The 13,172-nt window shown below is 35.6% G+C and overlaps 1 protein-coding gene across 2 annotated transcripts in view; it reads right to left on the minus strand.

The window, feature by feature from the left end:
* Nucleotides 1-5,736: 5,736 nt before the first annotated feature.
* psip1a (PC4 and SFRS1 interacting protein 1a) overlaps nucleotides 5,737-13,172 on the minus strand; it is a 76,253-nt gene continuing 68,817 nt past the window's right edge. For both annotated transcript variants that reach the window (XM_051115854.1, XM_051115847.1), the window contains 6 exons: nucleotides 11,239-11,283; nucleotides 11,072-11,142; nucleotides 10,762-10,863; nucleotides 10,429-10,627; nucleotides 6,183-6,279; nucleotides 5,737-6,096 (listed from right to left, as the gene is read on the minus strand). In XM_051115854.1, the coding sequence (XP_050971811.1) occupies nucleotides 6,066-6,096; nucleotides 6,183-6,279; nucleotides 10,429-10,627; nucleotides 10,762-10,863; nucleotides 11,072-11,142; nucleotides 11,239-11,283 (545 nt within the window). In that variant the 3' untranslated portion in view covers nucleotides 5,737-6,065. The remainder of the gene's footprint in view (nucleotides 6,097-6,182; nucleotides 6,280-10,428; nucleotides 10,628-10,761; nucleotides 10,864-11,071; nucleotides 11,143-11,238; nucleotides 11,284-13,172) is intronic.

Raw genomic sequence — 13,172 nt, forward strand, 5'->3', positions numbered from 1 at the left:
TGGATTACCACAGGCATCTATTTCCACATCTCACTGAGAGAAGATGCAGGAAAGCTTTTTTCTCACCTATACATTTTTTTCCCTTCACCCATCCTTCACTCAGTTCACTCAAAATAGTCAATAGCAAAATTTAATGTTCAATAGCAAAATGTAATGTGCTCACAATGTACACTGGGTAGCACTGAAGACTATTTGCATGCCACATGGACTTGCCAACCTGTTGATTCGTTTTGGATATAAGTGACAGATTAACTTTCTATCATTATGGGCTGTGGGATTCCTCTGTCTCCATCACTCTGTTTACAGGGTAATACCACAGAAATTGATAATCTTTCAATTAAATATAAAAATCCACTCCTCATCTCTCTGACTATCACCAAAAATAGTTCTATTAAACTGGAAATCTAAAAAAAAATGCATACATATCAATCACTGGACTAACCTTATATAATAGATTTCATTAGAAAGAATAACACTCATACAAGAAAAATATATGTATATTTACGGACATCTGTAATCAGTTTCTGACTTATTTCAATATACATCAGAAACCTGGCACCGGACCCACACACTCTCCCAACAACATCTTTACAAACATATAAATGGAAAAGGTGAATATGGGAAATGAATATATAGACCAGGGGTGCTCAACCCTGGTCCTGGAGATTGGCTTTCCTGCAGAGTTCAGCTCCAACCCTGACCAAACACACCTGAACCAGCTAATTAGGATCTCAAGGAGCACTTGATAATTACAGACAGGTATGTTTGATTAGGGTTGGAACTAAACTCTGCAGGTCGATCAGGAACAGGGTTGGGCACCCCTGATATAGACCTATGGGTAGATATACAGACATTTGTATGTATGTGTATATGTTTATGCATTTGTATATATGTCTACATGTACTGATGTATACTATTGACATAATGTATAGTTTTATTGTTATATATATATTTTTCTACTATTATAATAATCATATTCATGTCTTTCTGTCTTCAGAAATTATGGTTTTTGAGGAAAGCATTTCAGGATTTTTCTCCATATAATGGACTTTAAATGCAGTCTCTCTTTTTTTTTTTTTTCAGAAAATAAAAATTAGTTTACTTTTTAAGCACAAAATCTCGTGTAGCACTAGTTCTGGGATGTGCGTCCGCGATGCTACATACTATTGAATCACGTCGAAAGGTCACGTAGAACGTAGGTGGAACTACAGACCCAGTGTTTATAAAGTGAACAGGGTTCCCACACTTCTTAAAAGTACTTGAATATCAGACACATGGATTCAAGGCCTGGAAAGTACTTGAAAACAAATATAGGTCCTTGAAAGTGCCTGAAATAAATTTAAAATACATTTTGTTTAGTAAAATGGTGCTATTTAAAATATTTTCCTATATGCGCAGTCAAAGACTAAATGAAACAGCGTTAATAATTGGGGTGGAGATGGGGTAGCGTGAGAAAAAAATCTTAGCATGTGAACTGATGCGCACATTGCGCAGCCCTGCATGAACATATGGAGAAGCAGTGCATTTGTGACTGAAAACTACTGCGTGCGACTATGAAAAAATATTTAAGAGCATCAGTGCAAATGACCTTATCAGCATATTTGTGCTTGCGCTGAGGGGAGCTTCAAAGGTTTCTAACGTACTTACAACGTGTTTTTGTAGCGGTGAGTAATGTATCACAGACATATGTTGATTCCTTAAACACAACTACGTTAACATGCACAATTTTTGGTTCAGTCTGACTGAATTAATTCCGACTGATGAATCTGAATGTAGTGTTTACATGAACGCTAAATAAAGTGATCGGGTTGATGTGCGCATTTGTCACAAGCTTCAAATTGGAATAGATTTTTTTTTTTTTTTTTTGACATGCGCACACTGCACAAATATATTGTTTCCCATTGTTTGCACATAATACCCACTCTTCTACACTTTCTTTATTTATTTTTAACAGCAGAATTAATATTTATCCATTTCTGGATAAATATTACATATAAACTGCTGTGGTGCTGCTTATATTAGTCATGCAGTAAAAATATCCCCTCCCCGCGCCTATAACCGATTGTCTGTGGATGAGCTGCATTGATTATAATGGAAGATCGCGATAAACGAAGGAGATAGACAGATTTATTGATTAAGGGAGTTTGTAAATGATATTGATTTAATACAACAGTTCACTAAACAACAAGTATATATTAAGTGACTTGCATTGTCTGAACACTATTGCCTGATTTTGCTCTATTTCGTCAACGAAAATTGTTTCAAACAAAGTAACAGCTGAACTGCTGCGCATCTCCATTTAAACACAGCGTTGTTTAGTTTATGCATAAATGGGTGTTTTTAAACGAACCTGATTTAATTACCCATTCATATAGTCAGTCACTTGCTTCGTTCATGAATGAATCAGCTGTTCGAAGGAATTAATTCAATGAACGATTCAGTGATAAAATCAGTGACTTGCCGCCACGTACTGTCAGGTTTACTTTCATTTTAAAGTATCTTTTCTGTTATTTAAATCATATAATATTTCTATATTTAAAATTTTATATATAAAACATAAACCTCAACACGAACTTTTGAATTTCACTGCACTCATGCGACCGCTGAGTGCAAAAAAAAAAAAAAAAAACATTGTCTGGTGGCACAGAAGAACACAAAAGTGGCTTGTAGGTGTTTTTTCAGATGGTTTGAAAATACACCTACAAGCCACTTTTGTGTTCTTCTGTGCCACCAGACAATGTTTTTTTTTTTTTTTTTAATACTGATTTCATTTGATTGGTAACTTATTTTTATTCTACTTGTTTTTATTCTGTTGTTTTAATTAGAAATTTAAAAAATATATATATATACATTTTTGACTTTGACAAAAGATTACATACTTTTAATAAAGTAAGAAAAATGCCATTATAAAGGTAAAAACACAATTTCCTGTAAATCACTTTAAAGGGGTCATCGGATGCAAACTTCACTTTTTCATTTGTTTGAACATTAATGTGTGTTGGCAGTGTATGTACAAATCTACCCTATAATGATAAAAAACCATGCAGTGATTTTTAATTAATCTGTAAAAATAATATCCCCATTCTCAGTTGGCTGAGTGTGCCGTCACACCGACAGAGGCCACTCCCACAATAGTTGATTGACATGAGCTCTTACCTCAGACCAGCTGAGGTGTTGTGTTGTTAGATGTAATAATGAACATAGTGGTCGTCACTTACTTCCGACATCTGAGCCGCTGAAGATGCAGTGGATTACATTTGTTTGTGAAGGGAATGCGCCTCCCGATCTACATATATCCGTCTATGTTCGGGTGAATCATTTGTGATCCAGCTTCACTTACAGCAGAAGTGTGTATAAGCGTTTTTTATGAATATTTTTGATCGCCTTTCCTTATAAAGTGGTAGTTAGGAAGTTTAGCAGCTAAATGTGGAGAAAGTAAACAAGAGCGTCATTCCACAGAGAGAAGAGAGGGGCGGGGCAAGCAGAGCTCATTTGCATTTAAAGGAACAACCCCTTAGATTGAGATGATTTTTGCAGAGCTCATTTTGACAAGGTAAAAAGTTGTTTTACAAAACCATTGAGAATTTTTAATCAAAGTATATTAGAGACTTTTCATTAAGACCCTAAAGAATCATATCAACTTGTGGAAAATGGGCATCCGATGACCCCTTTAAGGAGTCAAATATCGTCTCGTAATGGGAAGGCTACTATTTGATCAGAATTTGATTGCTGATTAGAAGGTGCTCCTGAAATTTTTAACTGTGCTCCTAATTTTTTTTAGAATTAGGAGCACAAGTGCTACTAAAAAGAAAAGTAAGTGTGGAGCCCTGTTTAACATTTTTTTTAATTAATTTAAAAATTGAGAAATTCTTTCAAATTTAAATCTTTTACAAGAATTACAGCAAAAAACAGTTTGATGCAAGAATATACATTTTTATTAATATTTGAGAAATTCAAAATTCCTTTGAACATGACTGCTCAAAATGGTCTAAATTTATGAAACCTACACATTCAAAACCATGTTACTCTGAAAATTTTAATGTAAATGTTAAGTGTAAGTGAAATGTTAACTACTGTAAGAGGTCTTTCATGACACTACATATGCTGGCATATGAATTTGATATAAAATAAATGGTGCTTTAAAAAGTCCTTGAAAGTCCTTAAATCTGGTGTTCATGAAAGAGTGGGAACCCTGAAGTAAGTCAAACGCTGTTTACAAACAAAAAGGTACAGCAATGTCGGACGATTCTGAAGTTTTTTTGCCATACTCTACCTTTTTGAGCCAGAGTACACAGACGATGAACTTAGACGTGATTCGTAGTGTTGTGGACGTGCATCCCACAGCTAGTGCTACATGAGCTTTTGTGCTTAAAAAGTATACAAATTTGATTTTTTTTTTTTTTTTTTTTTTTTTTAAAAAAAAAGACCAATCGTCTAGCTAGATAAGACCCTTCTTCCTCGGCTGGGATCATTTAGAGCCCTTTGAAGCTGCATTTAAACTACATTTTGGAAGTTCAAAATCGGGGCACCACTGAAGTCCATTATATGGAGAAAAATCCTGAAATGCTTTCCTCAAAAACCATAATTTCTTCACAACTGAAGACAGAAAGACATGAACATCTTGGATGACAAGGAGGTGAGTAAATTATTAGGAAATTGTTGTTCTGGAAGTGGAGTTTTTCTTTAAATGAATTCCTTATTTAATTTCTACTTATGTGTTCAATTATTTCTCTTTTTTATGTATCTACTTAATTAATTATTTCCTTTTCTCTGTCTTATTTTATTTATTTTTTCCCTCTTCCTTTTTCTATATAAACTGCTCTGACGAAGCCTCTACAAAGAGACTGTTCTACATATATATTAGGAAATGCATAATAGAGATATACACATACTCAACAATTGTGATACACTTCACTTAACTACATGTACATCTTACTTGGTGTTTTGTATTTATTGTATCGTTTAAGTATGTTTTCTTATGTACTGCTTTAAAAATTAATAAAAAAATAAATAAATAAAAAACCCCCGAAAAAATATATAATGTTCCACATAAACGTGATAATCACACTGATGTTTGGTATCATCTTATTTTCACTGGTACAATGGTCTCAATCTTACAAGAAACAGACTAAAGGTACCTTCGTTGGGCCAATTGGGTCGGTCTTAGTCTTAAAAACAGCTTTTGATCTCACTCTGTGTGAGATAGTATATGTTGATGTATATGTTTCAGCAGTATGCTGAATAAGTAATTAAAAAAAAGTGTTGGTAATTTTTTTAAACCGATGGGCACTTTCAAAGGCTTTACTCAATTTGTTCTCATTTTGGACCTGCAGAGACATACGTCTTGATATTATAGTTCAACGCTTTAACATTGCTGTGTGCTGTTTTTTGCATTACGGCTGAATTGGTGATTTCACAAACTGTTAGAAATTTACTTTGTTATAGTCACATTAGTTCATTTGTGTGTATAATAGCGTACTTGCACAGTTATTGTTGTGATAACCAGTTTTAAATCTTTTCACATGCCTTTTTTCTACATCATGATGGGCTTGTATGTGCACCAAAAATTGTTCTGTATTTTTATATTTCCAATTAATTTCCTACGGCAGTTCTTTTAGGCCACAAACAATAAGATTGACTACCATTTAAAGAGCATTTAGCTTTTCATGTTCTATATTTCTGTGGGTGCTTATACCATTCTGATAAAGTAAAAAGAAGTACAATTTTCTGAGAAAATGTTCTGAGGTAAACTTTATTAAGGCTAAAACAAGTTTTATAACAGCAGGGTTATGAGCATGAATGTTGAATCAAGCAAAAATCAACTAAACTTGACTATTAAAATAAACTTGGGAGACAATTTTAAAGATGCAACAGCAGAATAAAGCTAAACTTAAATGTAAGTAGGTATTGTAAACAAAAATATATTGAGATTAAAATTACTAATGTATTTACAATGACTGGAAAAAATAAGTGTGCAAAAATAATGATCTGTAGGACGCTTGCAATATGGGAACAATCTTTCGCTGGGCAGCTAAAGCTGGTGGCTCTTCGGTGAACAAACATCTTCAGACAGACTCTTCTGAAGGACTGGTCACACTACAAACAAGATTTTTGTCAGACTGCTGGGGCAAATCATGTAAACAGCTTTGGACTTATGAAAATGTGAAAATATTTTATATTACTTGTTTTTCACCACAGATAAGACATTCTCTCCTGATCTGTCCTTTCCTGTCTCAGCATCCTCTTCAGGATTGAAGTCTCCATTCAAAATATTGGTATCTGTAAACATGCAAAGTCTGAGATTTTGGCTAAACAAAAATAATTTTCCAAAAGACATTTTGGATTTAACTGATCATGGACATGAATCAGAGGCTCTTTGGCTGAAAAAAATACCGCAAATTTAGCAGCACAAATCCATATGAATAAATATACATAATTATTTCATTATTATTTTACATGATCCCTTCAAATGAAGATCCATGCATCTATGTGCCTTTTTTTTTTTAAATTAATTTCTTGTGCCTTTTCACAACATACATGATGAGAAAAAGCAAAACACCAAATGCAAAACAAGTGTTTCAAAATGCAGGTCAGGAAACACAAATTCATGCTTTTACACTTTTGTGACATAATAAGGCTTTAACTATTTGGTATAAGTCTCCTGTGGAGCTCGCCTCAGGGTACATTAAAAAAGAACACAGGCCAAAAAGGGGGCACTACCATTCTGAAAACTGTGACACCCTGTGCTCTCTTGGACAGACACACATACGTAGAAGCCGTTGTAAATCTTAAGGTAAATTATCTGGGATGAACTGTGATTTTTTTTTTCATGAAAATCTGAACAGAAACTGTTACTTTAACAGTTGCAGTAACAAACTTTGATATGGATAAAGCTCTGTTAACATAACATCTGTTAAAATTATCCAGGTTTTAATGTAAACTGTCTAAAAATAACCTACTACATAACCTACCGCACTTACACAACATGTGACAGATCCAGAAACACATGCAAGACATGACAAAATACATACAAATGGTGACAAATGGTACACATGCTGGTCAGAAAAGTAACTGCAATGAATACACAGCCCAAACATGTAATACCTTTAACAAACCAACTACAAATGTTTATACAGTGTAAGTGTAATCTATTGAATATAATCTACAAGTCCTGTAACACTGTACTACTAAATAAGAAATGTCTGTATAATATCTATTTCTTTATTAATTGTAGGGCTTGTTTTGCATTTTTATGCAGGGATTTAGGACATGGTATAAGTGTATACCGAATTTGGCCTTTTTATGCCACTGACTTTGTTCTTTAAGCCTTTGTCCTTCTTTATAATAGGAGGAAAAATGTTAATGTGCAATTTAGCGCATTGCGTTCGTGTTCTGGGCACATCTCCTGTTATATATATGTATATATTTTGAAACATCAGTAAGGTGTATATTGAGTTTGCTTTTTTATCATCACTGTATGTCACTATATCTACCATTATCTTTACTGTTTTCTGTAGTGGAGAAAACGCTTAATGTAAAATGACTGGATGTTTTTCCACTTGGATTATGATTTCATTGTCTTAGAAGTATATAGTGTTTATGACAAGAGAAATGTGAAAGAAAATTGGTTTTCATTGGTTATTGTTTTAGCATTAGTGCTATTAATAGATTGAATTTCAATAGATTAAATCTTTAATTGCATTATTCGCAATCATTTCGTATGTTTAGCACACTCATTTTGTCTTCACTGACTATATATCCAGCAAAGTAAACCATCAGATTGAAGAGTGACACAAAACTGCATTTTCTGTAAGTTTTTTTTTTTTTTTTTTTAAATTTAGGTAAATTTAGGTCATTTCAAAAAAGGACATTTGGACACCAAATGATATATAAAGTCCATACAAAAAAAAAACTTGTATGTGTACAGTGCAACAGCAAAGAGCTTGTTTTCATTTAGATAAGCCAAGGTGCAATAATGAATAGGACTACATGGAGGAAAAAAAAAATCCCTCTAAACTAACCACCTGGACCTGCACATACCTACTACAGTACACAGATCTATTCAGAATGACACAGCAACATGCACATGAAATCAATGCATTATCCTAAATGTGTGTGTGGAAACAATGTAAATGTACCAAAATATGTGTATTTCTGTCATGACAACTCTCGAATGGATTGGCATGGTAATGTACATGACAACTTTAATGTATTTGGTCTTGGTGGAATAGATCTGCTACGCTGCAGCACGCTGCAAACTGCTACAGAAAGCACTAGTCATATATCTGAACATTGAGAAGTGAGCTCACTGGCTACCCATACAGGAGAAAACAAATCATGTGATGATGTCATTAGGTGAGATTGAGTTAGACGTATCGGACAACTCTCAGAGGGATTGGCATGGTAATGTACATGACAATGTTAATGTATTTGGTTTTGGCGGAATAGATCTGTGCTGCTGCTGCGGCAGAGCAAATACCAGGACTTGCTACTGCCAATACATCCACAACATACTGCTGTGAGCATGTAAGAAATACTGCTGCTGCACATGGAACATATATACAGTATCTCACAAAAGTGAGTACACCCCTCACATTTCAGCAATCATTTTAGTATATCTTCTCAAGGGACAATACTAGTATATCTTCTCAAGGGACTGAAACTTGGATATGTTTTAGAGTAGTCAATGTGCAGCTTGTATAGCAGTGTATATTTACTGTCCCCTAAAAATAACTCACCATACAGCCATTATTGTGTAAAAAGCTGGCAACAAAAGTGAGTACACCTCTCACATTTCAGCAATCATTTTAGTATATCTTCTCAAGGGACAATACTATAGAAATAAAACTTCAATATATTTTAGAGTAGTCAATGTGCAGCTTGTATAGCACTGTATATTTACTGTCCCCTAAAAATAACTCAACATATAGCCATTATTGTCAAAACAGCTGGCAACAAAAGTGAGTACACCCTAAGTGAACTTGTCAAAACTGTGTCCAAAGTGTCAATATTTTGTGTTAGCACCATTGTTATCTAGCATTGCCTTAATCATTCTAGGCATGGAATTCACCAGAGCTGCACAAGTTGTTGCTGGGATCCTCTTCAAATCCTCTATAATGACATCATGGAGCTGCTGGATGTTAGACACATGGTGCTTCTCCATCTTCCACTTGAGGATGCCCCATAGGTGTTCAATAGGGTTTCAGGTCAGATCACCTTCACCCGCACCTTTCTCAGCAAGGCAATTGTCATCTTGGTGGTGTGTTTGGGGTCATTATCATGTTGGAAAACTGCCGTTCTACCCAGTTTCTGAAGGGAAGGCATCATGTTCTGCTTCAGAAATGTACAGTACATAATGGAATCCATGTTTCCCTCAATGAACTGCAGCTCCCCAGTACCAGCAGCACTCGTGCAGCCCCAGACCATGATGCTACCACCACCATGCTTGACTGTGGGAGAGACACAATTTTTTGGTACTCCTCGCCAGGGCATCACCACACGTGCTGGACACAAGTTTATCTTAGTCTCATCAGACCATAGGACATGGATCCAGTAATTCATGCTCTTGGACAGGCTGTCTTCAGCAAACTGTTTACAGTCTTTCTTGTAAACCAGCTTCAGAAGAGGCTTCCTTCTCGGATGACACCAATGCAAACCGACTTGTTGCAGTGTGCAGCATATGGTCTGAGCACTGACAAGCTGACTTTCTACTTCTGCAACCTCTAAAGCAATGCTGGCAGCACTCATGCATCCATTTTTTTAAGCCAGGTTCTGCACCTGACGCACAGAACGAGTACTCAACTTTGTTGATCGACACTTGCAAGGCCTATTCCAAATGGAACCCATCTTGGAAAACCTCTGTATGACCCTAGCCACAGTATTGTAACTCAGTTTCAGGTTGTTACTGAACCTCTTATAGCCTAGGCCATCTTTGTGGAGAGCAACAATTCTAATTCTCAAATCTTCAGAGATTTCTTTGTCATGAGGTGCCTTGTTGAACATCCAGTGGTCAGTATGAGAGAATTGTACTCAAAGCACCAAATTTTAACTGCTCTAATACAAGATACACAACTTTGTATGGTCCTGTCAAGCAGACAAAAACATGAACATGATGAATAGGACATGTGGCTTTACATGGTTAAATGACATAGTGCTGTTATCACTTAGGATGTACTCACTTTTGTTGCCAACTATTTTGACAATAATGACTGTTATGTTGAGTAATTTTCAGGGGACAGTAAATATGTGTCTCGGCTGACCATAAGTGACTGGATCATTGAAAAAGCATCTTAATACTAATTGTGATGCATTGTTTAACATCCACGATGCATATAATTGCATTTTGTACCATCGTAACACCCCACCTTCATACATATGTAAAATGAAAATGTAAGCTGTAAAACAAGCATGTGGTAGTCAGTTCTTTACCTTTCTGCTCTTTGGTCTGTTCTGTGTTTTTTAGCACTCCCCTCTTGGCCTCTTCAAACTGTCTCTGTTCAGTTAGACTTTTATTGAGCACCTGACTGAGTACTGATTCTCCTTCTCCCATCAAAAACATGCTTTTAAACTTATTATAAAGCATTGTGGCTTTGTCCATCACATCCTGGCTGGCTTTGAACCTGCGGATCTGTAAAGACAGCATAAAACTAATTCATTTTCAGTTAACATTTTTGTTGTTGTTGTTTTTGTTGCAGGTGGTATGCAATAATAATTTATAAACATGACAATTTTCCAGAGTTGCCCAAAATGTTTTAATCATACCTTTTTTAGAGTAGCTATGAGTTCACAGTGTCTCTGAAGATGCTGAGTTGTAACATGCAATGAACTTAACTCATCCAATGCAACTAAACATTTCCTCACATCCTAAAAATGGAGAGAGTGAACATTTACTTACACAACCAGAATTACATAAACAAGAAGGTTAATACATTAATTTCAAAGAGAGAATAAGCAAACTCTTGTAAGCCCAACATCAATATCAGTTTATCAGTGTCAACTGATGACATTACTGAAATAAGGTTTAAAAGCTATATATAAAAGCTCCAAAAAATTAATTGGAGCCTGGACTTACAAGGTTATCAATCTTCAAAGATGTTTTAATATCCCCATGCAACTTCTGTAGTCTGGACTCTGTAGAAACTTCTTGATTTGAAAAAAACAAAAACAAAAACAATGTTCCAATAAGTGTCACTACAAATAGATAATTAGTGCATATCTAAGCACTATTTACTGTCTTACCCTTTCTCTTGTCTCCTTTTCTGTCATCTCTCTTTCCATCTTTTCCTAACCTGCAAATAAATAACTAAATTAAAAAATACTTTTTTTTTTAAATGAATTACTTTTTATTGATAGTGCATGAACAACTTGTAACAAAACTTACAAAATAAGACCTTCCCCAGTTGCTAGGTTCCTAGGTTGTCTATGAAAGCCTGTAGTCTAGGATTAATTGCTGATCTACTATTTCTACTATTTAAAGGGGTGATATTATGCTTTTTCGCTTTTTGAACTTTAGTAAGTATCTGGTGTGTATCTTTGGGCATAAAAAAGATCTACAAAGTTACAAATCTCAAAGTCCACTCCAAAAGGAGATATTTCGTTTAAAAAAAAAAAAATCCCTTTTCAAGAACTACAACGAACGGCTCCTTTGGACTACAACGTTTGTTTTTCCCATGCAATGATGTCACAACGTGGTCCATTAGAATATCATTAAAATAAATCCTGCCCATGGAAATTCGAATTGTTGGAGGGAGGGCAGGGACGAGGTGGGGGATTAGCGTAACTTTAGCGATGCAGCGCAGAAAATATCCATATTTAAAATGTAAGAATCACTTTAATCTAGTTTGCGCTAACAGTTGTACACGAAACTTGCTTCTTTGACAAGGGGCGTGGCAGCACTGAAATACCGTCTAAGCTGTTCGCTAAACACAACCAAGCGGCAACCTCCCGGTCTCCCTCTTGAAGCCAACACGGAAGTGACTAAAACTGCAATTCATCGACTGGCCGCTAGAGACTGGCTGCAAAAGGGAGTCAATCCCATAGACTCTCCATGTTAAAATGCCCAAATTTACAGCAGAAAAAAATACGTTTACAGCCTGGTACAAAAAGTGTTTTTGGTCTATATAACTAATTTTGCCCTTCATGTCAGCTGTAAGGGGGGCTGTGTTGTGGCTTTTCGAAAATGAAAAAATTTGTCGGACTTGTTGAAAAAAAAAAAAAACATACGCTTCTTCAGTGCGTGAATGTTTGCGGTCTAAGTGGAAGCATCCATAGAAATTTATTGTTTTATTCCAGCGCGTCATTGTGTCCCATATTTGTTTCGGTTTTTCACGCTCAGTGTGGAAAGGCCTTAAAGCTTGTGTGTGGAGAGCGCACTGGTAACGTTGTCCTGTGGATGCTGCACACTGGTGGTGGTTGAGGAGAGACCCCCTAAAATGATTGTAAAGCGGTTTGGGTGTACAGCAGTACACAATAAACCACTATATTAATGCCTTAATTATTCATGATCTGGTTTGATTTTCATGAAAATTTAACTAATGGTCTAGGACAGGGGTGCCCAACCCTGTTCCTGGACAACTACCTTCCTGCCGAGTTTAGTTCCAACCCTGATCAAACGCACCTGTCTGTAATTATCAAGCGTTCTTTCAGATCCTAATTATAACTAATTAGGATCTGAAGGAGCACTTGATAATTACAGACAGGTGTGTTTGATCAGGGTTGGAACTAAACTAAACTCAGGGGTGTTTGAGCTGAACTCTGCAGGAAAGTAGATCTTCAGGAACAGGGTTGAGCACACCTGGTCTAGGAGGAGTTCAAACATTTATGTATTTATTTTATTAATTAATTTTATTTAATTAATTAAAAAAATATTTCATTCAATTGAGCCAAGTAATCAGAGAAAAAAAATTCTAATAGAAGTTTCTAATAAATATGAGGGCAAATTTGGACAGTTGGTGGCACTAGAGTGATTGAGTTAGAAAAACTGCTGTGTTTAATGTTCAGACTGTCCTCAATCTGTGTGCCAGATTTCAGAATTTTTTTACCATATGGTTCTATGGGCTGCCATAGACTAAGTAGGGGAGGAAGAGGAAATGAAATAAGAGTCAATCTGCTGGTTAGACTGCATGTCTTGCCATGGAACACTGAAAATAAAGCAAGACGCAATGGCCACAGCT

This window comes from Labeo rohita, chromosome 1 (genome assembly GCF_022985175.1).
Source record: "Labeo rohita strain BAU-BD-2019 chromosome 1, IGBB_LRoh.1.0, whole genome shotgun sequence".
Taxonomy (NCBI): domain Eukaryota; kingdom Metazoa; phylum Chordata; class Actinopteri; order Cypriniformes; family Cyprinidae; genus Labeo; species Labeo rohita.